Source organism: Geotrypetes seraphini, chromosome 9 (genome assembly GCF_902459505.1).
Source record: "Geotrypetes seraphini chromosome 9, aGeoSer1.1, whole genome shotgun sequence".
Lineage (NCBI taxonomy): Eukaryota > Metazoa > Chordata > Amphibia > Gymnophiona > Dermophiidae > Geotrypetes > Geotrypetes seraphini.
Window position 1 is genome coordinate 162,948,585 of NC_047092.1, and position 22,838 is coordinate 162,971,422.

General features: G+C 39.3%; 2 protein-coding genes across 3 annotated transcripts in view; one reads left to right on the forward strand and one right to left on the reverse strand.

Annotated features, from left to right (window-relative positions):
* Window positions 1–4,487, forward strand: part of GFM1 (G elongation factor mitochondrial 1) — a 98,342-nt gene extending 93,855 nt beyond the window's left edge. For both annotated transcript variants that reach the window (XM_033959486.1, XM_033959487.1), the window contains one exon: window positions 916–4,487. In XM_033959486.1, coding sequence (XP_033815377.1) covers window positions 916–1,047 — 132 coding nt within the window. In that variant the 3' untranslated portion in view covers window positions 1,048–4,487. The remainder of the gene's footprint in view (window positions 1–915) is intronic.
* A 922-nt stretch (window positions 4,488–5,409) lies between these two features.
* RARRES1 (retinoic acid receptor responder 1) lies at window positions 5,410–19,836 on the reverse strand. The gene is made up of 6 exons (XM_033959488.1): window positions 19,493–19,836; window positions 12,705–12,767; window positions 9,641–9,815; window positions 7,250–7,386; window positions 6,706–6,768; window positions 5,410–6,453 (listed from the first exon to the last, which is right to left on the reverse strand). Exons 1-6 carry the CDS (start codon window positions 19,727–19,729, stop codon window positions 6,307–6,309), a joined length of 822 nt encoding a protein of 273 aa, XP_033815379.1. The 5' UTR covers window positions 19,730–19,836; the 3' UTR covers window positions 5,410–6,306.
* Between the last annotated feature and the right edge of the window lie 3,002 nt (window positions 19,837–22,838).

Consider the following 22,838-nt stretch of genomic DNA (forward strand, 5'->3'; position numbering starts at 1 on the left):
CTTTATGGTGAATGACAAATTAAACAACAGCCTTTAATCTTATATTTAAAGCTTACCAAATCTTGCCATTCCTGCATTTAGTTTTCTGAATGGCAAATTTAAAAAATGGCACGGTTCTATTAGAGACGCCATCACATGCGTGTTCTCACTCACTTCCTTATCTGCCTTAAGGTAGTCTATATGCTCTATCAGCTGATTCACATCATCAGTGCTTAACATCCACATAAAAATACTCAATCTCCCTCGCTACTACGATGCTGAATATATTTCTGCTTTGATCTTATAAAACATGTTTTCAAAGTTTCATACTGTTCAGAAGAAGTTTGGCAAAAACCATCTTAAATGTTAAGAAACTTGATGATCTGATATTTCCTTTTACCAATACTACTGAACTTGACACTTATCTTTATTAATCAGAAGGAACTTATCTTCCTCAATTAGAAAAAATACATTTCAAAAAAAGAATCTTTCTTAAACTGAAAAAAAATTATCTTCTATAGTTGGTTAAAAAAAACTATTTCCAGTCAACCATGCTGTTCAATCCACCTTGCTCCAACGTTTCTAACTTGAACACTGCTTACCCTGGCTTGGTAGCATGGAATTCTGATATAATTTGGGTTTCTTCCAAGTACTTATGACCTGGATGGGCCACTGTGGAAACAGGATATTGGGCTAGATGGACCATTGGTCTGACCCAGTATGGCTATTCTTTTGTTCTTATTAAACAGGATTGGTGGTAGCATAGCAAAGCAAACAAATAAGAGTAGGCCTGGATTATAGTGAAAAGTGTTCAGTCCCGAAGAAAAATAAATGGAATAGGGCAATGAGCCTGATAGAGAAATATCAATGTTTTGTTATTATGGCATGAGTTATTTTACTTCGATATTTCTAATTTTCCTGGTTTTCATTTCTTAGGGCAAAGGCGAATATACCATGGAGTATGCAAAATACCAGCAATGTCTGTCTAGCACTCAGGAAGAGCTGATCAATAAATATCTGGAGTCAACAGGACAACTTGTTGTCAAGAAAGGCAAAGCCAAGAACTAACTTTGTTCACTCAGTTATATCATGGTATCAGCAATTTTTTGCTGTCTTTATTGCATTCGTTTGCATGGAAAATTCCATTATTCAGCTGGCACCTGGATAATTTCAGCATCAGTGACTAGGGATCACAAATGTACAGTCCAAAAAATAACTAGTACTATAAACCCACTAAGAGGTACATGGTCTACATGTATGATAAATCACCATTGACTCTTCTTTTATTAAGGTAGACAGTACTGCACATGATTAGGTCTGGCATCCCTATTACTGTACGTCTTTACTCAAACTGAAGGCTCTGCTGCTTCTTAAACAGAACTTAATTTACATTTGAAACAGAGATGGTCAATCTCCTCTATTTTCAGAAGTATCTGCTGAAGTTGAACAGGGTAGAAGACAGTTACTTTACACCTCTGGAACTGAAAGGTTAGCAAAGGCTTTTACCCTGCAAGGACTTATTGGGCAGAAGTGTTGCAGCTGTAATAGTCATTCATCATGTTTCTTCATACTTGTAATACCAGAGTTTTGAAAGGTGCTATTGGATGTAATGTTTCCGCATTCTGTGTGTATTAGAGAGGTTTTATGAAATGTATAAAACTCTCTAAGGAAGCCACTACCCCTGACTTTTTATTTAACCACCAAAGAATCTGCTTTGGAAGCATTTTGTGCATTCAATTTGAATAATATTGCAAAAGACCGTAGTCATGTTAATTTGGAGTTAATCATTGCTAACAAACTCATACAGTAAATTGTTTCCAGCAGATTGTAAGTGGTATCTTTGGTAGTGAATTCATCTATTTATGAAAACTCTGTTAAAATACTTTGATTTTTCTAGTTAATGTTGGCATCCAGGAACCTTAAAAGTCAGATTTTATGTGAATATAATAGATATTTTAAAAGTAAGATTTGGTATTCTTTTCATTTTCTTTCAGCTGCTTTGAAAAATTTGTAAATACTAAATGCTTGACTGGCTTCATGTGGAATATGAAGTTTTTGCATACTGTGCTGCCAGATGTATCCTCTGATTAAGCAATCTGGACTGGATGAAGTCATCATTTTTCCAACATTTGTATTAAAAAGTGGATTTGTCATGGATCTTACTATGTGAATGAAGATAACTACAAGATTTTTAAAAATTTGTCCTAAAAAGAACATGAAGCCAGCTAGTAGGTCCCTCATCACATAAACTCTTTAATGCCTTTATATAGCAGCACTTCCAGGAACTGTATACAAGATGTTTACGGTACTTAGCCCTTACCCAGCATAAACCTGAGGTGAACAGAACCATATTAGAATCAATCAGGGAAGATTTGTATAAACTAGTTCTTAAATAAAGATTGACACCTCCAGCAAATATAACTAAAAGAAATGTCAGTAGCACAATCACTATGACTGAGATTCGAACTTGGAGGAGGGGGGTTTGAGCTTTTTGATATTTTGCCTACTATTGAAAATCTGTACAACTTGTGAGGTTAGTGCTTTTGCCACACCCTGCCTGTTGGGGACATCATTAGTTAGGACCATTGCAAAAGCAGGAGAATTAAACTATCTGCTATAAAAAACAAACAAACACCTGAATACTATTTATACTCTCCCTCTGTTGCCATACAATTGAACTCGTTCACTGCACTTTGGCTACAGAACATTTACTCAGAAACTACTAGCTCACAAAGGGCCTGATTCTGTAGGATGCTAATATCGGCGGCCGCCTAAGAAGCGACCACTGATTGCATGTAAATCGCACATCAGCATCCTATTCAGAATCATGTCTACTACACTCTGCAAACTGCCTTAAATGTAGGTCAGCATTTTGCATTTAAGGCAGGGATCTCAAAGTCCCTCCTTGAGGGCCGCAATCCAATTGGGTTCTCAGGATTTCCCCAATGAATATGCATTGAAAGCAGTGCATGCACATAGATCTCATGCATATTCATTGGGGAAATCCTGAAAACCCGACTGGATTGCGGCCCTCAAGGAGGGACTTTGAGACCCCTAATTTAAGGCATGTGTCAACGGAGACATGTACTGACACTTAAGCCTGCCCAAGGCCACTTCCAAGTGAAACCACGTCCATGTCCCGCTTTGGGTGTGCTTAAGCATGGGTACGTGTCTCCATAGACATGCTACAGAGGCCTACAATATAGGCATCCTGCCTCAGACGCACTTTAAAAAAAAAAAAAATGCATCCCAATTGGCTGCCAGATGGTGGTAGGACGCCTACTGCTGCCTGCAATTGGGACATGCGTTTCAAGAATCAGGCCCAAAGTGACTTACTTTTTGAATTTCAAGTTACTGCAAGGGTACTTCTTTGTTGTGATATAAAAACATGACAATACCCATAAAGAAGGGGTTGAGGGGTAGTATTTATGATGGCTTAAATAAATAAAGAGGTGATGACCAATTTCAGTGACTACAATGCATTTCTCTTTAATCAAATGTCTTAATTCTATACAATAGAACAGTTTCACTAATCATCATGTTTGGTTGTTTTTTTTCATAAAATAACTTTGTTACAGGCTAGATTATACCATGCTTTTCCAGCCAACGGGCCACAACCCAGCCTGCCAACTTCATTTTTTTGGTCCCCATAAACTCTGTGAAGTCCTTTGAATGTACCCCTGCTTCCCCACTGCATCTGGCCTAACTGTGTGCTTGATCCATGTGGACTGGATGTTGAGGCCATTCCCATGATTTCAAGTCTCATGAGACTCAATAGCGCGAGACCATCTTTAACTTCTGGCGCAGCACATCTCAGCCTCATGATTGAGACCATTTGCAGTGGCGAAGCAGGGATCTCATTGGATTTCATGCACTAGGAAAGCCTCGTAGAAGACTTTTTACAGCAGAAAAAAAAAAGTGTCGGACTTTCCAGAGCTTATGTAGCAGGAATCCTGGTAGAGGACCTTTTTGCATCAGGGAAGCAGAGATCATCAAACCAGCTGAAGCTAGGTGAGAGGCATATATGAGAGATTTTTTTTCTTTTTGCTTAGTCTTTATGAAAATAGGATACAGAAGCTGTATTTGTCCCATCCGTCTGCATGCTAAATGGGAGGGGGAAGAGAGGGAGGCAATGCTGAATGGTCTTGAAGAGTGTAGCTGGCAGAGAACCCTGGACCCTGCCAGCTGAAGAGTCCTCTTTGGAGTTCCCAGTTTGTCTCATCCCTGCAGTAGTCAGCAGAGGGGTTCTACCTGCTGAAACTGGCATTCCCCCTCCCACACACACATAGTCCAATTAGCACCCCTGTGCATAGGGGTTGAACTAGGCATGGATGGTCGTGGTGGGTGCAGTGCTAGTAATGGCAGCTGGAAATGTGTGTTAACTGCTGCAGGAATGAGACTGCTCATGAGGAGGATGCAAGAGAGGAATCCTCATCTGATGGAGCCCAGGGATGCCAACTAATGTATTTATTTTTACTATTTGGGGAGGGGGGGTAGCAGGCAGTGAAGAAATGAATGGATCATGCCTACCCAGGCCCACCAAAAATTGAGGTCTAGCTAAGCTACTGGGCTGGAGAGACAGAAAAAAGGGGAAATGCAGTACAGGAGGGAGTCAGAGGCAATGTTGGATGGTGGAAGAGACAAGGGAATGCTGGATGACAGGACATGAGGACACAGTTGATGGATGGGAAGAGAGAGAAAGGAAATACTGGATGACAGAGAGAAAGAGTGAGTCAGGCAATTCTGGATGTGATGAGAAAGATGGCATAATGGTGCAGGGGGAGAGGAAGGAAAGAGACAGGAGCAGAGAGAGAGGGGCAAGTAGGGCCAGCACAATTTTTAAAAAATTAAATGGCCAGACAGCCACAGTAGAAAAAATATTTTTTAAATTTAGGATGAAGTAATGTGGTAGCTCTGTTAATCCACTTAAAAAGTTAAAAATATAAATAAAAGGAAAATGAAGTGTCACCTTTTTATTGCACTAAATGCATTTTTATTTTTTTTACTAGCTTTCAGAGCCCAAAACCGCCTCCTTCAGTTCTGGACAGTACAGTGGTACCTCGGTTTACGAGTGTACTGGTTTGCGAGTGTTTTGCAAGATGAGCAAAACACTCAGCAAACTTTTGTCTCGTAAACCGAGCACTGCCCCGATAAACGAGCAGTGTTACAGTATGTGTGTGTCCTGATTTAAGGAAGGAGGTTTTGGCATCCAAAAGCTAGTCCAATAAAAAGGTATCACCTTATTTCTGTGTATTCTCAGAGACTGGGCAAGTGTGTGAGGCCCAGATTGAGAGCATGAGCGCACATTATGGCCCTCCAATGTTACAAAATATAAAATGTGGCTCTGATAGAAAAAGGTTAGAAAAGCCTGGATTACACTTTAGCCTAGAGACTTACAAATCTGATCAAGGGTACATGTCTTGATCCTGATCTGATTTTTGTTGGGGGGGGGGGGGGTTGGCCATTTATAGACCATAGATGTCTGCCTGGCCTTGTTCATACTTCCCAACAATGAAAGTTGCTGTCAAAGCTCACTCCAAGTTATGAGGTCATTTAGTTCCGCTTTCATTGCATCCCATCCTTTCTTTTATATTGTGTTCCTCTGGTTATCGCATGCAGTCTTGAATTTTGTCCCCATTTTTATCTTCATGACCTCCTGTGGGAGGGCATTCAAGCCAAATGTTTTCTTTGAAATATTTTTAGCAGATTGAGATAAGTGATCTTGTAAGAAAACATTGAAAGATGAGGTTGATCACGACCAATCTATAACCATGCCTATGGAAACAAACCAATTTTATTTTGTAAGCTGCTATATCAAGGATGAATTATTAAAATAAAATTGTAGCAATGTATAAATGCAGTTTACTTATTCGACTTTTTCTGACCCATCATTGACATTTTGGCTTTTCAGCATTTTGCTTGTTATGCTTCACCTCTAATCTTTCCTCCTTAAGTGGGACTCCACATCTGCCATAGAACATTTATGGATTATTTCTTTTTACTTTCTATTTAAATGTTCCATGGTATGTGTTATCCCTTACAGATTGTCATATTTCACATAATACAGGGAAAAACAATGGGAGTGCACTACATATTCGCATACACATACACACACACACGTGTGTAATCTGTAGACTGTCTGCTCTGGGCTACTGACCAAGTAATATACAAGTGGTTCTCATGAACTTTGAGTAAACAAAAATTCATCTTACTTTAAACTATAATCACAAAATACAAATGAGTTAATGAAAAAGTTATAAGTATTTTAATAATATAGATGAAGTGTACTACTTTCCGTTTCTAAATCCTACATTGCTGTTCCTCTGGCTAAAAGTTTCCATACGATCCTGATCCTTCGTTGGCTTCTGTTCCAGATCCTTCCTCTTCAAAGTGTGGCATAGGTGAACAGTAATACTTCACTTTCATTGGCTGCTCTGGGTGCCACAGTATCCGAACGTGACAAGGAACCATTTCCTGGGGAACAATTTTGGTACAGCGTTATTGCTACAGGACATTTACCAACTCAATAAAATCTCTTCCCTCAAGACAAAACTTGGCTGAAATATAACTTGTTTCTAAAATGGAGAAATTCAGTGCTCCAATAATCTGGTAGCCTTACTGCAGGAAGAGTTATACTAGTTATGCTAAATTTTAGTTTTACTGTGGGGAACAGGCACTGATGCTATAAGCATGGTAAACTGTTTAGGATTATTTCTACACACTTACCTGTGTTGGAATTTCATGAAGAAGAACATTGTAGTCAAAGTCAAGCAAATCATCTTTTCTTATCTAGGGAAAAAAATGACAGGGTTTAGTAAATTGGCATCATTTTCTCCCTACTTTGAACTGTCTTAAACCAGAGTTGCTATAGAAGGAGTTTTTGGTCTCATTTTTTTTATTTCTAGTCAGACTGTGATCCTTCATATATTCACTTAAGGACACTTTAACCATATTTGGTAATTGTGTTGTCTACTGGGACTGAAACAGCTTGCCATCTGCCCTTTGCTCTTAAGTATGCTTTTTTAACTCAAGTTTTAATTCTTAAAAGTGTCTCTCTCTAAACTATAAGATTACTAGCTTATTTTCTTTTATAAAGACCCATCTTCTCCAGTTCTGTGTTTATCCCATTTATAGGCATGGAATTCCTCTTCTATGCATGCACTAGGGTAAAACCAGAGATGGAGCAATCTGTCTTGTAAAACAGAGCCAGTTGCTAAAGTCTTGTTTACATCTGATTTTCACAGTGCATGACCTCTTTAACTCCACTTACCCGCTGCTTGACGCTCTTAATTTGTGCCATGTTGTACCGTAAATGCTCTTCTGATTTTTCCCACATCACATAACTGCTACCAGCAATGGCCAGATGCCAAAGTGGCACAAAGTCAGGATGGACATATCCTTTACTATCTGACAATGAAAAACAAACAGGTGAGTGCAAATTTTCAATGATGTCTTGGCTTAATCACTATAAAGGATTAAAGCATGCAAAGCTATTGATCTGAATGTGACTTTCTAATATTGTTAACCAAAAATTTTGCATAGGATCATAATATCTTTTATTCTGAACTGATTAATAGATTTTTTTCAATATCTTTCAGAAACTTCAGAACAGAAGATAAACTGATTTTATTTTTTCCTGAGAAGCGACCATTAGCTCCTGAAAGCTATATAGAAAGAACATTAAATGAAAGTACCTTTATAATGAACTAGGATTTTTTTTTTTTTTTTTTTTTAATTTAATGTATGGACCTTTACAGGGCAATTCTTAACTGGGAAGGTATAAACCTATTTTTTGGAAGGCCCAATACTAATCACAAGATATGAAAAGGATTTTTTTTAAACACTCCACAATTAAACAGGTCAATAGTGAGCCTGAAGTCATAATGCCGTTGTACAGGGCCATGGTGAGACCTCATCTGGAGTACTGTGTGCAATTCTGGAGGCCACATTACAGTAAAGATGTGCGCAGAATTGAATAGGTTCAGCGAACGGCCACCAGGATGATCTCGGGGCTCAAGGGTCTCTCGTACGAAGAGAGACTGAACAAATTGCAGCTCTACACTCTCGAGGAACGTAGGGAGAAGGGGGACATGATCGAAATATTTAAGTACCTCTCGGGACGTGTCGAAGTGGAAGATGATATTTTCTTTCTCAAGGGACCCTCGGCCACAAGAGGGCACCCGCTCAAACTCAGGGGCGGAAAATTTCATGGCGACACCAGAAAGTATTTCTTCACAGAGAGAGTGGTTGATCATTGGAACAAGCTTCCAGTGCAGGTGATTGAGGCAGACAGCGTACCAGACTTTAAGAATAAATGGGATACCCAAGTGGGATCCCTATGAGGGTCAAGATAAGGAAATTGGGTCATTAGGGCATAGACACGGGGTGGGTAAGCAGAGTGGGCAGGCTTGATGGGCTGTAGCCCTTTTCTGCCGTCATCTATGTTTCTATGGTTTAAAAAATTCAGATATTTGGTGCTGGTATTAAGTCAACTTTTTTGCTGTTTCAACTTTATTCAGATAATAGTCAATTAATGGATTGAATGATGCCACTAACCAAATAACTCCAAAAACCTACTCCCTTCACCCATGGACTACCCCAGCACCATCTAGACAATGCCAAGGCAGACTGTTAAATATACCCATATAGAGCAGTGGTCTAAAACTCGTGGCCCCACCAGGTATTATTTTGAGGCCCTCGATATGTTTATCATAATCACAAAAGTAAAATAAAACAGTTTCTTGATCATATGTCTCTTTAGCTATAAATAACAACATTATTATTAAGACTTAGCCAAAAGGAAAGATTTATAAACTATAAAGAGTTTTACCTCATGCAAAATTATCATTTCTTTAATAAGACATTAACTATTTTTTCTGAGGCCCTCCAAGTGCCGACAAAGCTAAAATGTGGCTCTGCAAGGGTTTGAGTTTGAGACCACTGATGGCTGCTTTATCCTCTAGTTATAGTACCATGAGACTACCACTACAGAATGTTGGTGCCATTTTGAATCTGTGTCCACTGAACACCAGGGATTAAAGAAGGGGGCCTAAGAAAGAGAGTGGGGTAGAAGCTCCTTAGTATGAGAACCAATCCCTTTAAAAGAAGCAGCCTGAGAATGTGGCTACTGTTTCACTGCGGAGTCCATCCTTAGTTTTCTTCCAGTGGGATAATATTATTTCTCACAAGAACATCGGCCCAGTGCTCTGGGAGAGAAGAATATGGTATTTTTGAAGAATTATTGCAAGCAAAACTGCTCATTGCTTTATAAATTTGTTTGTATACTTTGCGTCCCATACAAGATATAGCATACATTGAAGTTTCAGTGTTATAGTAACAAACATATAGTTTTACAAGGCTCTTAATGCATGTTATGGTCATTTTGCATAATACCACCTCCACCCCACCCTCTCCTTTAAGTAGGAAGCTGCAGATTCCACATATACACAGCTACTTTAATGTGTTGGTAATACCACTATTCATATAAATTAACATCCCAAGGCCTGTCTACAGGAACCCACAGAACTGAGATGTATTTAACTAAAAAATACCTTTCTTAATGATATCTGAAAACAAACAAACCAGTTTTAATTATCTTCAGGCCTCACAATGTAGAATATTGGAACTGCATCTTTCAAAAGATTAGAACATCAAAATCTACCTGGAATATCTTTTCCCATAACAGGCTCTGTCCGCTGCTTCATATCTTTGTAGAAGTTATAATCGTCTTCCCGTTCTTGTTTCCGGATTTTGCTGTTTGTGCAGTTCAAGTTTATGATAGGTCGAGGTTTCTTCATCTGGAAGAACACACTGGAAAAACATATGCCAACTTTTTCCTGGAACCAAAAAAATATGAAACAAGGGCCCCATCTTCAGTAATTGACAATCACATGTGCTTCTATTAGGAAAACCATTAGGAAAAAGCAATCCTTGTTTGCAACCTGGTTTGAAAATCGGGGATTATTTGCAAGGGAGACTTTTAAATTTGTCACTTTTCCAAGGGCACCGTAGCCCTTTATTTGGCATTGTTGCTCAGAAGCAACATGTGTTTCTAAGGCTCTTATGGGAGATCTGCATCGCCAAATGCCTGTTCCTTGGCACTGTGGCTCTCGTTCAGCATCAAGTTATATAAAACAGCTGGTTTTCACCATCTGCCAATTAAAGGGTTAAGGATTTCTGACATGCAATGCTATGTACTCTCAGCTGGACTAAATTATCAGTGTATATGAAAGATATACGAAAGGACAGTAGCCAGGGATGAAATCTCAACACCTATTCACAAGTTTGAAACTTGTGCTAATACCATTCTCCCCCCAAAGAGCTCAGAACAGGTTACAAGTTAATTTACAGTTAACAGGTTACAATTTGCCTTAGTTACAGTCCAAGGTGTTTTTTTTTTTTAATACAAGTTTTTATCCTAACTCGACACATACTTCTGTATGAAATGTAGAAAATAACTTTTGATCAAAGTGTTAGCTGCTCAAAGGCCAGCATATGGTATGCACCAAAACAGCATCTGTCCTGGCCCTATGGTGCCCCAACTGACTAAAATCTTTCACATGAGCAGTGCACTCCTGTACTATCAATCTTTAGCCATGTACTAGAAAATACAGGACCCAGAAGTTGTTTCATTTAATATTCTAATGTGCTTAATCTCGCATATAAAAAAGTGTTCTGCACTCATGAGAATTTTTACGATATCCATTTGACACCTTTCCAAACCTCTAAAAACTGGTAATCTAAACATGTGCAGGTAGAACCATATAATGAGTCCTCATTCCTTTCAAGCTCAATTGCCTCTTGATGTATTAAAATCTTTCTAGTAGCTTCATTCTGTTATGACTCCACTGTGGCAATTTTTCTAGACTGGTTAACTTATAAGTGGTGTCGCATTTTGACTATGGTTCTGCAATACACAGAGAACTCATAAATGCCGGCTGGGGGAGGAATTTTGCCCTTCAGCATTTTTTAAAGCACACTTTTGAATATGAAAGTTGTAGTTGCAAATTATAGTAAGTCAGTATGCCATGCTGCTTCTTGTGAATAATAATAAACTTTATTTTTCTATACCGCCATCACCAACAGTTCTAGGCCGTTTACATAAAGAGTACTGGACATTCAGTGAAATACATTCATACAATGTTGAAATACATAGTTTCATTCTAAAAAGGTTTTACAATAAAACGACCAAAAAGATCATTAAATACTCCATTGAATGATATTAAGTGATTTCCAAAGCCTCCTATTGTACATAATGAATCTTTCAAAAAAGAATTCGCTATTTCTAACTAAACAGTTGTATAGTAAAATTCATAATCAGACCTTCTTATTTAAGTAATAAATTTATTGAAAAGATTGGTAAAGGGGGTGGGGGGAAGATTACTTTTGAATATTTGTAAGTTCAAAGTGCTTTTCTTGATTTGTTATATGTTCAGATTCATATGTATTGCACTGTTACTACTTGAAAATCGATAAAGATTTAAAAAAAAAAAAAAAAAGATTGGTCTTCAATAGTTTCCGAAAGGAACAATAAGAATAAGATGAGGCTTGATGAAAACATTAACCCAGCCACTCTTGTCATTTACCCGCTTGAAATGCAAGTGTCCGGCCCAGGTATGTTTTGTAATGGCATGATTTTATCTTGGGATAAGTAAAAAAATTAAAGTTTAGAGTATCCCTCATGGGTCTGTATAGATTAAAATGAGTGGAAAGGTAAATTGGAGACAATCCAAATATCAATTTGAAGCATATACACGCAAATTCAAATAGAACCCTTGCTTCAAAAGGCAACCAATGTAGTTGTTGATAATACAGGCTAACGTGGTCATGTTTTTTCAAACCAAATATTAACCAAACGGCTGTATTTAGGATTAGGCTCAATCTTAAGGGTTTTTTTTTAAGTGCCCAAGTAGATTATATTACAATAATCCAGTATGGATAGAATCATCGACTGTACCAATAGTCTGAATGATGCAAAATCAAAATATTTTTTGACATTTTGCAATTTCCACAAAGCACAAAAACATTTTTTTACTAGTAAGTCTGTATGCTCCGCCAACGTTAAATGGTGGTCTAGAGTAACTCCCAAGATCTTAATTGAGGTCGTTATAGGGTATTTATGCCTATTACGCTGAAGTAAACTATCTGTGATTTTATCGTTTGGGCTTGCGAGAAAGAATCTGGTTTTTTCAGTGTTTAATTTCCTCTGCACCATCTTGCACAAGCAATATAGTTACGTCTTATGCAGCATATTAACTTCAGAGAGACAGCATGGAAGAGGAAGAAATGGGTGAGTTACAGAGTAATACTTTTAAAACCATCAGAAGGAAATATTTTTTCACTCAGAGAACAGTTAAGCTCTGGAATGCGTTGCCAGAGGACGTGATAAGAGCGGTTAATGTAGCTGGTTTTAAAAAAAGTTTGGACAAGTTCCTGGAGGAAAAGTCCATAGTCTGCTGTTGGCAGACTTGGAGGAAGCCACTGCTTGCCCTGGATCGGTGGCATGGAATGCTGCTACTATTTGGGTTTTTGCCAGGTACTTGTGACTTGGATTGGCCTTCGTGAGGCTATTCTTTTGAGATTAGTGGATTAGTACAAAGTCCAACATCATTATGTCTGCAACAGCTATCAGCAGTTCTCAACTTTGAATTATCTATATTGCTAAATAGTTTAACTACAACCATTACATAATATTGAAAGCATCTTTTCTTACTTCACAAACTTACATTACTTTGGAAGTCTTTAGTTGTAAACTGAACAGAGTATCTGTGTCCAATTCCTGGAATGTCCTAAACACAAAAACAAAAATATTTACTAAAGAGAGAATTACTTGAGAGAATTTATGGTAACGTCTTGCTCTGTGAAAACAGCTGAACTGCAAGGAACACCATGAAAACAAGGAGAGTCCAATTAACTTGTGTTCTTATTTTATTTTGTTATGAGAACATTTACAAAGACTAGGGGACACTTGAAGTTACAGGGAAATTTATTTTAAAACCAATAGGAGGAAATAGCTCTGGAACGCATTGCCAAAGACTGTGGTAAGAAAGGATAGCGTAGCTGGTTTTAAGAAAGCTTTGGACAATTTCCTGGAGGAAAAGTCCATAGTTTGTTATTGAGAAAGACATGGGGGAAGCCACTGCTTGTCCTGGATCAGTAGCATGGAATGTTGCTACTCTTTGGGGTTCTAGAATCTTGCTTACTCTGAGATAATAGAATGGTGCTACTCTTTGGATTTTGGCCAGGTACTATTGAGCTTGATGGACCATTGGTTTGACCCAGTAAGGCTATTATGTTCTTATTTGTAGCAAGAATATTTTTGCCCATTAAAATTAAATCTTAACTTTTCAGCTAGAGTCGATTACAGTGGTTTTAAACATGTCTGCATAAGGGAATGCTGTTCACAGCCCTCATCGTAATGTCTGGACGTGAACAGTCATCATCCTTGACCTCCTTTCACGTACATGCATTGGGCTGAAATCCGCATCTCAGTCCATGAAGCATACATAGGTGCCAGATCACAGGCAAGTGCTTTGGATTCAGGAAGTCTATTTCCCACTAGCTGTACCCAGTAAGCCCAAAATTCAAAGCAATTTACATATCTAGGAGAGGCTCTTGATTGTTTAAATTGTTTATCCAGGACCTTCCGTGGATATTCAGCATCATTTAACTAGACAGTACCGCTAACAATCCCCCTCTAAACAGGTAAGGAGTGCAGGGGCATACTAAGGATGATCATCACCCCCTTCCCTTTCCCCATACCTTTTTTAGCTTCTCAGGTGTGAGCAGCATGCTGCCCACGTCGGTGTCGGCTCACCCTTTGACATCACTTCCTAGGTGCGGGTCAGAAGTGATGTCAGAGAGCGCTGAAGCTGATGTGGGCAGAACCTTGTGCCGGGAGAAGGCAAGGGGCATGTGCGGGAAGCGAGTGGGTGGAGAGGAGGAGGAGTACCACTGCACCCTTAGGAAGACCGCGCTTAAGGTGGACTCCCCCCCCCCCCCGCACCCTCCTTACTATGCCACTGGAGAAGTGGCCCAGCGATAAGTGCTACTGCTTCAGCCCACTGAGGTTGTGGGATTGATCCCAGTGCTATTCCTTCTGACTATGGGCAAGTTACTTAATTTGCCATTGCCCTAGGTATAAAACAAGTACTTGTAATAATAATAATAACTTTATTCTTCTATACCGCCACAATCTTGCGACTTCTAGGCGGTTTACATTCAAGAGAGCTGGACATTCAGCGAGTTACAAGTAACCCCCTGTGAATTTGCAGTTCACGAAATCGCGAACTTGGTAATTTGCGGTATTTTCCGACCGCCACTTTCTTGTACTAAAGTCATGGCTACACCAATCAGGAGCTGCTTTGACACGCTATCTGGCATGTCAAAGCAGCTGATCGGCGTAGCCTGATTTTAGTAACAGGAAGAGGTGGTCGGAGCATATCGCGAATGATTTTCTGCACCCGCCGGTGCCCCAGCTGCCCTCTCCTGCCTTTTGACGGTTTCTCAAAATTCGCAGGGGTTAATGGAACGGAACCCCTGTGAATTTTGGGGGCATACTGTATATATTAAACCACTTTGAATGTGTAACCATAAAAAGACAGTATACAAGTCCCATTCCCTAATCGGTGAGGTTAGGGGCAGGTCGGTGTCAGAGTTAAGGCAGAGTGGCGACCTAGCTGGTTAGCAGCAATGTTCAGTCTGCTAACCAGCTAAAGTAACAAAGTTAAGACAGCAAAAAGGCTGTTCTAATTCTATGCGGTGAGGTTAACCAGGCACTGGTGTGAATATTGGCCCGTGCCCAGTGAACCTCCAGTTCATGGTACATGCGTTTCTGCAGTTCCCTCCCTCCCCAAAGAAAATTTCAGACAACCCGAGTCCTTCCATCTCCATAGAATTCCACCCCTCCCCCACACCCGAGGCCTACCTTTGCTGGTCCCCGGTGGTCCAGAAGGAAACAGGCAGGAGTGATGCACACTCGTTCTTGCCTTCTCTTCAAAACAGCTGCTGTGACCTCAGATAGCAGCCTTGCAATTCTATCACCAGGGACCAGCTAAGGTAGACCTGTGGGGTATATGTGTGTGTGAAGGGGGTGGGTGGGGTAAGACGCCTACAGGGATGGCGGGCTTTGAGCCTCTTTATTTTCTTCAAGGGGGCCACGGAAGAAGTGATATGAGCAGATGATCTTAGGCGGGTCCTGGCTGAATATTGGCCGGAACGCCCAGGAACTACATGCTGTACATCCAGCAGCCAGCACTTAATTAAACCCAGATAAGGGCTAGCATTAAATGTCTGGGGCCAATTCTGCACATGTCAGTCAGTATTAAAAAGATTGATTTTATTAAGGCTACACTTAGTAACTGCATGTTGTTTATCACAGGGCTGCGGAGTTAGTACATAAAGCCTTTGACTCCTTCATTTATTGTTATCTTCACTTTGATTCTAACTCCTTTATTTATATATAGGTGTGGCTTATTGGGATTTTGGTTTGTTTATCATTTTTGGTCAGTTATTATGGATTTGCCATTTGTGTTGTGTATGTGTGTAACCGAGGTATTCTGTTAGCATGATTTTTCTATGCAGCATTTTGGCTTATTCAGTTGTCTCAACAGTGCAGGCATAGACTATTTGTTTTTTTTTTAAATACTTTAATAAAACTATTTCAGTATAAAATCAACTATTCGAGACGTATGCAGGTGGGATCAGACAGAGTGTGCGGAGATGGGAACAAACTTTGTCCCTTATTAACTCAAAACAAGCCCCACACGGACACACGATACACACACCCAGCAACACTACAAGGCTCCACTCCTACAAAAGCTGTTTATGTGTAAATGCTGAAAAATAGTCCAAGAAAACAGGGCAACTCCTAGCTTTTGTAGGAGTGGAGTTTTTTTTGGCCAGATGAAGCTGAACTGAGGCCTTTTTCTCCACTTCTTTTCTTTTTCCTTTTTCCCTTTCTCTTTGGGGAGTGTGAATGTTGTTAGTTATAAGCAAGGCCTTGTAGTGTTGCTGGGTGTGTGTATCATGTGTCCGTGTGGGGCTTGTTTTGAGTTAATAAGGGATATATTTGAGCCCTAATCCTTGAGTATTTATTTCTAGTGGGACAAACTTTGTCCCTATGTCATTCTCTACATGCCACTTTCACTAATATAAATATAAAGTATATTTTGTAATCAGAGCACTTGATATCAAAATATATTCTAAAAGAAAAACATATCTTGTGAAAAAAATGGGTTAATCAAATTATTATCTGTGAAATAAGAAATTTAAGCATTATAATATTTGCATGACATACAATTTCACTCTATTAGAAGTCGGAGTTGAGTCAACTCATTTTCACTGACCCTGACCCAGTAACCCAAAAATTGCTTCCTACTCCAACTCCACAGCCCTAGTTCATCATGTGCTGTGATGTGCTCATCTAATAGCTCAAGACAAGCATTGAATTGGATAAGCTGTACTGACATAGATGAAGTGTCGGGTTTAATTTCAGTTGTAGTTTTTAAAGCACTGTTCCATCAATTGATTCCACGCTGCTTTGGACATGTGCTTGTCACATGTGCGCGGACTGTGAATGATGGTCACATTCATGTACTTATTGGAACGTAGATATTGTGTGATGTCATGTTTGTTTATTTTATGGAATTTTATGACTGTTTTGATACTGGAAACCACCTAGACTTAGGGCGGTATATAAATGTATTAAATAAATAAATTTTTAAAAGAAATTTAATATCTTCTACGATTGTAGTACTTTCAAAATTGTCGGTTGGTAAAGACACAAGTAAAGCCTTTTCTGGCATGGCCAATTCAGGTTTTGATCTTTTTGTTGCTCAGTTTAAATATCAGAAACATTTCAATATGACATATAATAATAATAACAGTTTATATACCGCAATACCATTAAGTTCTATGCGGTTTACAATAGATTAAGCGAGGTACAAATTGATTGAATTTAAGAGGGGGGAAGAGGAGAGTTAATAGGACCGGAAATGCGTTGTTGAGGAGAAAGAGATTAATAGGACAGAGGAATCACTATGGAGGAGAAAGAAGATGAGTGGGTCAGTTGTCTAGATACTTTAGGAACAGTTGAGTTTTTAGACGTTTTCTGAATTTCTCATAAGTAGTGGGCGAAAGCAGTTGATCTAGGTCTTTACCCCACAATGCTGCTTGATGTGAAAGAAGGTGTTCATATATACAACAAGGGAAAGCAGGAGGGTGTATTACCACTTTCACAGCATTGTACAGTATTTGTTTAGGGCTAGAAGATGAAAGTTAAGGGATGGTAGGAGTTTGAGAGGGGAAGTAGGCATGAAAAGGGGTTTTAAGCATAAGCTGAAGTCCTGATTCTTCTCAGTTTAATGGGGCAGAAGGTCTTGTTACAGTGAGCAGATTTCTTATTACCATACACTGGACATTACAAATAAAGTTTTGGAAGAAACACTAACTCATCATTCCACCTTTCTCAACAATATATAATCAGCCTTTGTATTAGTATGGTAAAAACAGGTCTGCTAAGCTCCTATTTCAGATGTCCATCATTGGTTTCTGGTAACATTAAGATCTTGGAAATTAACAACTCTTTCATGGTATAGTGTACCTCAAAGATCAACAGGTAAACCGAAATTAAGACAAGATGGGCCCCTGTTTATGATATACTTAAAGATCTTTGTGTTTCAGCTGAAAACGGTGCTCTAGGACAGTGGTTCCCAACCCTGTCCTGGAGGACCACCAGGCCAATCGGGTTTTCAGGCTAGCCCTAATGAATATGCATGGAGCAGATTTGCATGCTTGTCACTTCCATTATATGCAAATCTCTCTCATGCATATTCATTAGGGCTAGCCTGAAAACCCGATTGGCCTGGTGGTCCTCCAGGATAGGGTTGGGAACCACTGCTCTAGGAAACTTAATATATCCTTCTTAAAAAAAAAGTCATAGCCTTGGCACATTTAAGGAGTGATGCTCTCTATAAAAGCCATATGTTTTACTGTTAAGTCATTACTTTTTAAATTCTTTAACCTGCTTATCTATCAAGCAGTCATATACAGACATCACAAATCTCAGATACTGTTGGTTGGCACAGTATTTAAATGTCAGTTGTATCAACTTAATTCAGTCACCACAGAAGTACTTGAGGGTCTCTTGCAAATCTGGCTTCTCTCAAAAATTCAAGTGGAATCCACAAGGAGACGCTTTAAAGTTAATAACTTGGCAAAAAACAGAAAAGTATGAAATACAGTACACTCAATACAGCCTATAATATATGATGAATGAAGCAAAGTAGATATTTTTTGAACTTTCAAAGTGTCAAACTAATTTGTTGTCATATCTACCACATTTTGTCAGCTAAATGAGATCATTCAACATGGTAAAAACTGGCTAAATCATTGGGTTTAGCTGGACTAATACATTAACTCATTTGTTTTTCTTTGTTCAAGCTGTACTGTGCCCTAGAGACTAGTATTTAACTTCTAATGCTGCTCCATTTTATGTAATTCACTACTACATGTCCCAAATCAGTGGCTTCTTGGTTAACTTTACTATTCAATTGAGTCCACAAGTTGCTATGGAATGCCAAACCTTTGCTTCTTGCAACTTGTGAAAAGAGAAGCTCCAAACCTTAGGGCTTTTTTTTTTAATGTTATAACATTTTATTGAAGGAATCAAATAAATATACAATAATATGATACAAATAGATATTCATTACAATTAAATTCATAATAAAACATTTGCATACATATTTTATCATTCCTCCAAAATATATTTCTATATACCTAATCTATTTTTTCCTATATCCCTTTTAACCCCTTACCTTTCCCCCTTCCCCTTATCTCCCTTCATTCTATTTATTTCATTTATACTTTAGATTGTTTTTTAATATTATTATATTATAATAAATGAATTAAACAGAAATACATTTCAAGTAATTTAACATACAGTATATTAAAAATCATCATCATATTTTGGATTATTTGGTGTTTTGTATCATCTTTCATTCTGGGGTAGGGAGGGAAATTGGAATGATTTTAATATATATGTATGGAGTGATGAGGGGGGATATAGGGGAAAAGTGGTTTAGATATATTAAAATATATTTTGGAGGAATGATAAAATGCTTATGCAAATGTTTTATTGTGAATTTGATTGTAAATAATGTCTTTTTGTATCATATTGTTATATATTTGTTTGATTCCTTCAATAAAATGTTATAACATAAAAAGCTCAATAAAAAAAAAAAATCATCATTCCTATTTCTCTCCCAACCCTAGAATGAAAGGTGACATGACCTTAGGGCTTTTTATTCTCGTCTCCTGTCTCCAAGCAACTGAGGCTGCTAAGCGCTTTCAGTTTTAAAGCCCCTGGAAATCCACTAGTTTTGTGTGGGAGCAGATTTTGCCCGCCACATAACAGGCGCACGAGCTTCACGTATAACTTCACGCGCACAAACAGAGCCATCCAAGGCGGCAAATAGCGGTCGCGTGCGCGCTGAACAAGCGCTCGCGAGTTTACCTTGCGGGTCGCCTGCTTCACCTCTCCCAGCACCAGCAGCTTGTGAGGGGACCCGAAGCCGTAGTTGAGATAATGAACCGTGACCCGGGCTGCCTGCTGCGCAGACCTGTCGGACGGGACAAGCTCCCTGGTTGAGATAGGCAACGAGCCACCGCGAGCGCTCTGCAGGGACGTGAGGATGAAGGCGAGGAGGGAGGACACGCGCCACCGCATGACCTGGGCTCGCGGGGGCAACATTCGAAGAGCCGCTTCTGCTGGTGTGCGCGCGCGCGCGTTGGCACGCGAGGCAGGGAAACCAGAACTAAGGACCTTCGCCGATGGCCGCCCTTTAAAGAGGCCACGGCGGCCCTTGCGCAAGAAAACATCTGACCTCTCCCAGCGCTCCCCGCCTCCGATGGAGTCCCGGAGCCTCAGCCACCCCCTCCTTCCTCGCTCTCTCTCTGAGCCTGGATAGGAATATCATTCTGAGCTGCTGAGAAGAGCTTTCCTTTTCCTGACTGCCGGGTGAAAGCAGTATGGAAATTCCATGTCGTTTTCGGACTGGATGTTTTCCTAAGCTTTTGAAACATTGGCTTATTTTATCAAGCTTCTTCACCGAACTTTAATACCTTTTTAATTGGACCAACATGTAGGGCTACAGTTTTAGAAAGTGCCAAAAATCACACAATATATTGCATAAGATGTATGTCTAATATGCAATAGGTACTATAATATGAATTTTATACATAACATATTATTTAACCTTAAAGATAGATATCAACAGTTACAATAAAATAGTATTTAGTCAATGCTTTTTTTTTCCTAGGGGGAAGAAGTGTCAGTACTCTAAAACAAGCCAGCTAGGGGTAGAGAGACTGGTCCCCCTAGCCTCAGAATATTTGGGGAAAAAAAAAACCCCCAAAAAACAAACTTGTAATGCAAATATTGCTACTTCCTAGAACACCAACACATCTCGATTTAGGAAAACAAGATTCCCTTCATTGTTCTCAGGAAATTTGAGACTCAGATCATAGTCCACATAGCTGGTTTAGGAGTGAGTTTCATTCCTGTCATGGTCTGGGCAAACACAGCTTACTTGGAGTAATTGCTCCCATAACATAACTTACCTGATTTCAGAGGCAGAACATAGATTAATTATCACTAAATTTAAAAAAAAAAAAATCACCACAAATGAGAACTGTGCAGAGAAAAACCAAACTGGAACCCCCTAAGAAGCCCCAATCCATGTCTAGCATTTCGCTTTTGCTTTCCTTCCCTCCCTCCATCTATTCTCTTAATTTTAGCATATCACTTCTCTTTCCCTTCCTTTTCCCCCATTTATGTGCATTACAGTATCCTCTCTCTTTCTTTGCCTTCCTCTATCCATTTCCAGAATCTCCCCTTTTTCATTGCTTCCCTTCCCTTCCCTCATCCTTATCCAGCATCTTTTCTTTGTTCTTTTCCCTTCTTTCATCCATGTCCAGCAGCTCCCTTCTTCTTCCATCATATCTAGCAACTCCCTTCTTTTTTCCATTCCCACCTCCCTGACCTTCAGAACCTCTCCCTGTCTTACCTTCTCCCTTTCTTGTCCAACATCTCCATCTTTTTTTATCTCTCCCCCATCCATTACCAGCAGCCCTTCTCTCTCTTCCCTTCCACTTTTCATGTCAGGAATCTCCTTCTCACTTTCCACCTGTCCAGTATCTCTCCCTCTCTTTCCTTCCTCTGTGTCTAGGGTTACCATATGGCTCCAGAAAAAGGAGGACAGATTGAGACATCTGGGTTTTACTTTAATTGCTTTCAATGGAAGCACAACCCAGATGTCTCAATCCATCCTTCTTTTATTCTGGAGCCATATGATAACCCTACCTATGTCCAGAAACTCTCCTCTCTTACTTACTTCCCTCAGAGAATCCATCTGCTTCTGAAATCCTCAAAAGAACGAATCCCCTGAAACCCTGCCCCAAGCATTTTTATTTCCCTCCTGAAAGCTCCCAGAAGAAAGCACCACCAGAAGTCTCCCATTTTCCTGTAGGCCCCCTCAGGCCTTCAGGGAGGTAGATGAGTTTTTGTGAAGGGGCTTCTTCTCGGATAGTTTTTGGGAAGGGTTGGATACAATTCAAGGAGTGGAGGAGTGGCCTAGTGATTAGAATTGCCACCACAGCACCCTGAGGTTGCACATTCAATCCCAGTGCCACTCCTTGTGACTCTGGGCAAGTCACCTTCCCACTGGGACAGATAGGGAAAATACTTTTGAGTACCTGATGGAGAAGAGATACTGGCCAAGCAGGGAAGGTAATGAACAGGGCAATATTTTGGAGACCCCACCTCCCTTGTGCCCAAGGACATAAGAAATGTCAGTGGGATCCGAATCCTGATATCTCTGGTTCTTGTTTTCAAATGGTTTAGATTTAAAAGAGCATGATAGTAGGCATAGAAAGACACCAAGCAGTATTTTCAAATCAGTCTTTAAGGGCCATTATGCACAAAATGAGATAAAGAGTTTAGTACATCTACCCTATACCATTGTCCTCTCTTTAGTTTTAAGATTTAGCCAATTACAAATTACCTAAATATACCATTCATGTATTGGCAGCTAATACATAGATCTGGTTATGTGGGTCATATTGTGAACATTTAATTAAGATATGTTCATTTCAAATGCTTAAAGAAGGTGACTGATTGCTTGATAGCTCTTTTACTTAATTCAATAAAACAACATTCTAATCAAGTAAGTAGAATTTAAGACCAAGTATATCTTATTAAAACAGTGCTAGAATAATCTGCCAGGACTACAAAAGTGATAGTGTCTGGAATCTCCGATAAGCCTGTTTCGGTGGCACAGCCCAGCATTTCTGTAGCCAAGTACTAGCAATTAAGAATACAAGAGTTCTTATACCCAGTTGTACTACATGTGTTTTGGCTCCGCTAAATCTTTTATCAAGTTGATCTTGCACAACCCAGCCCTTTTGCCAGAAGCTGTTGAAGGAGATTTCCTGTTAAAAATCCACATTTTTATTGTTTCAGGTCATTTTAAATAAACACATAACATCTCTACAGTACACAACAGGGAATTTGGAGGCCTTCTATCCCAGAGACCCAGACATGCACAAACATTTCATAACTTCATATCTCTGGTTTAGCAAGTTTCCTGAAAATGTTACTGAAATGGAACCAAGTTTGCTACTAACCAACCCAATCACAATATAGAGCAAAAGCACGAAAATGACAGCATATATTGTATATATAAGATAAAAGAATAAAGCAACAACATTTTATAATAAAGTTTACAATCAATTAAAAATATTATAAAATGAAAAAAATTGTATTTAAAAATGAATGTTAATGCAACCAATGGATAGTAGAA

Coding starts and splice junctions, on each gene's coding strand:
- RARRES1 (XM_033959488.1), bottom strand. CDS start 19,729: ATGTTGCCCCCGCGAGCCCAGGTCATGCGGTGGCGCGTGTCCTCCCTC. Junction 12,768..19,492: donor TGAAGCAGGCGACCCGCAAG/GTAAACTCGCGA, acceptor TTTTGTGTTTAG/GACATTCCAGGAATTGGACA. Junction 6,454..6,705: donor TTCATGAAATTCCAACACAG/GTAAGTGTGTAG, acceptor ATTGTTCCCCAG/GAAATGGTTCCTTGTCACGT.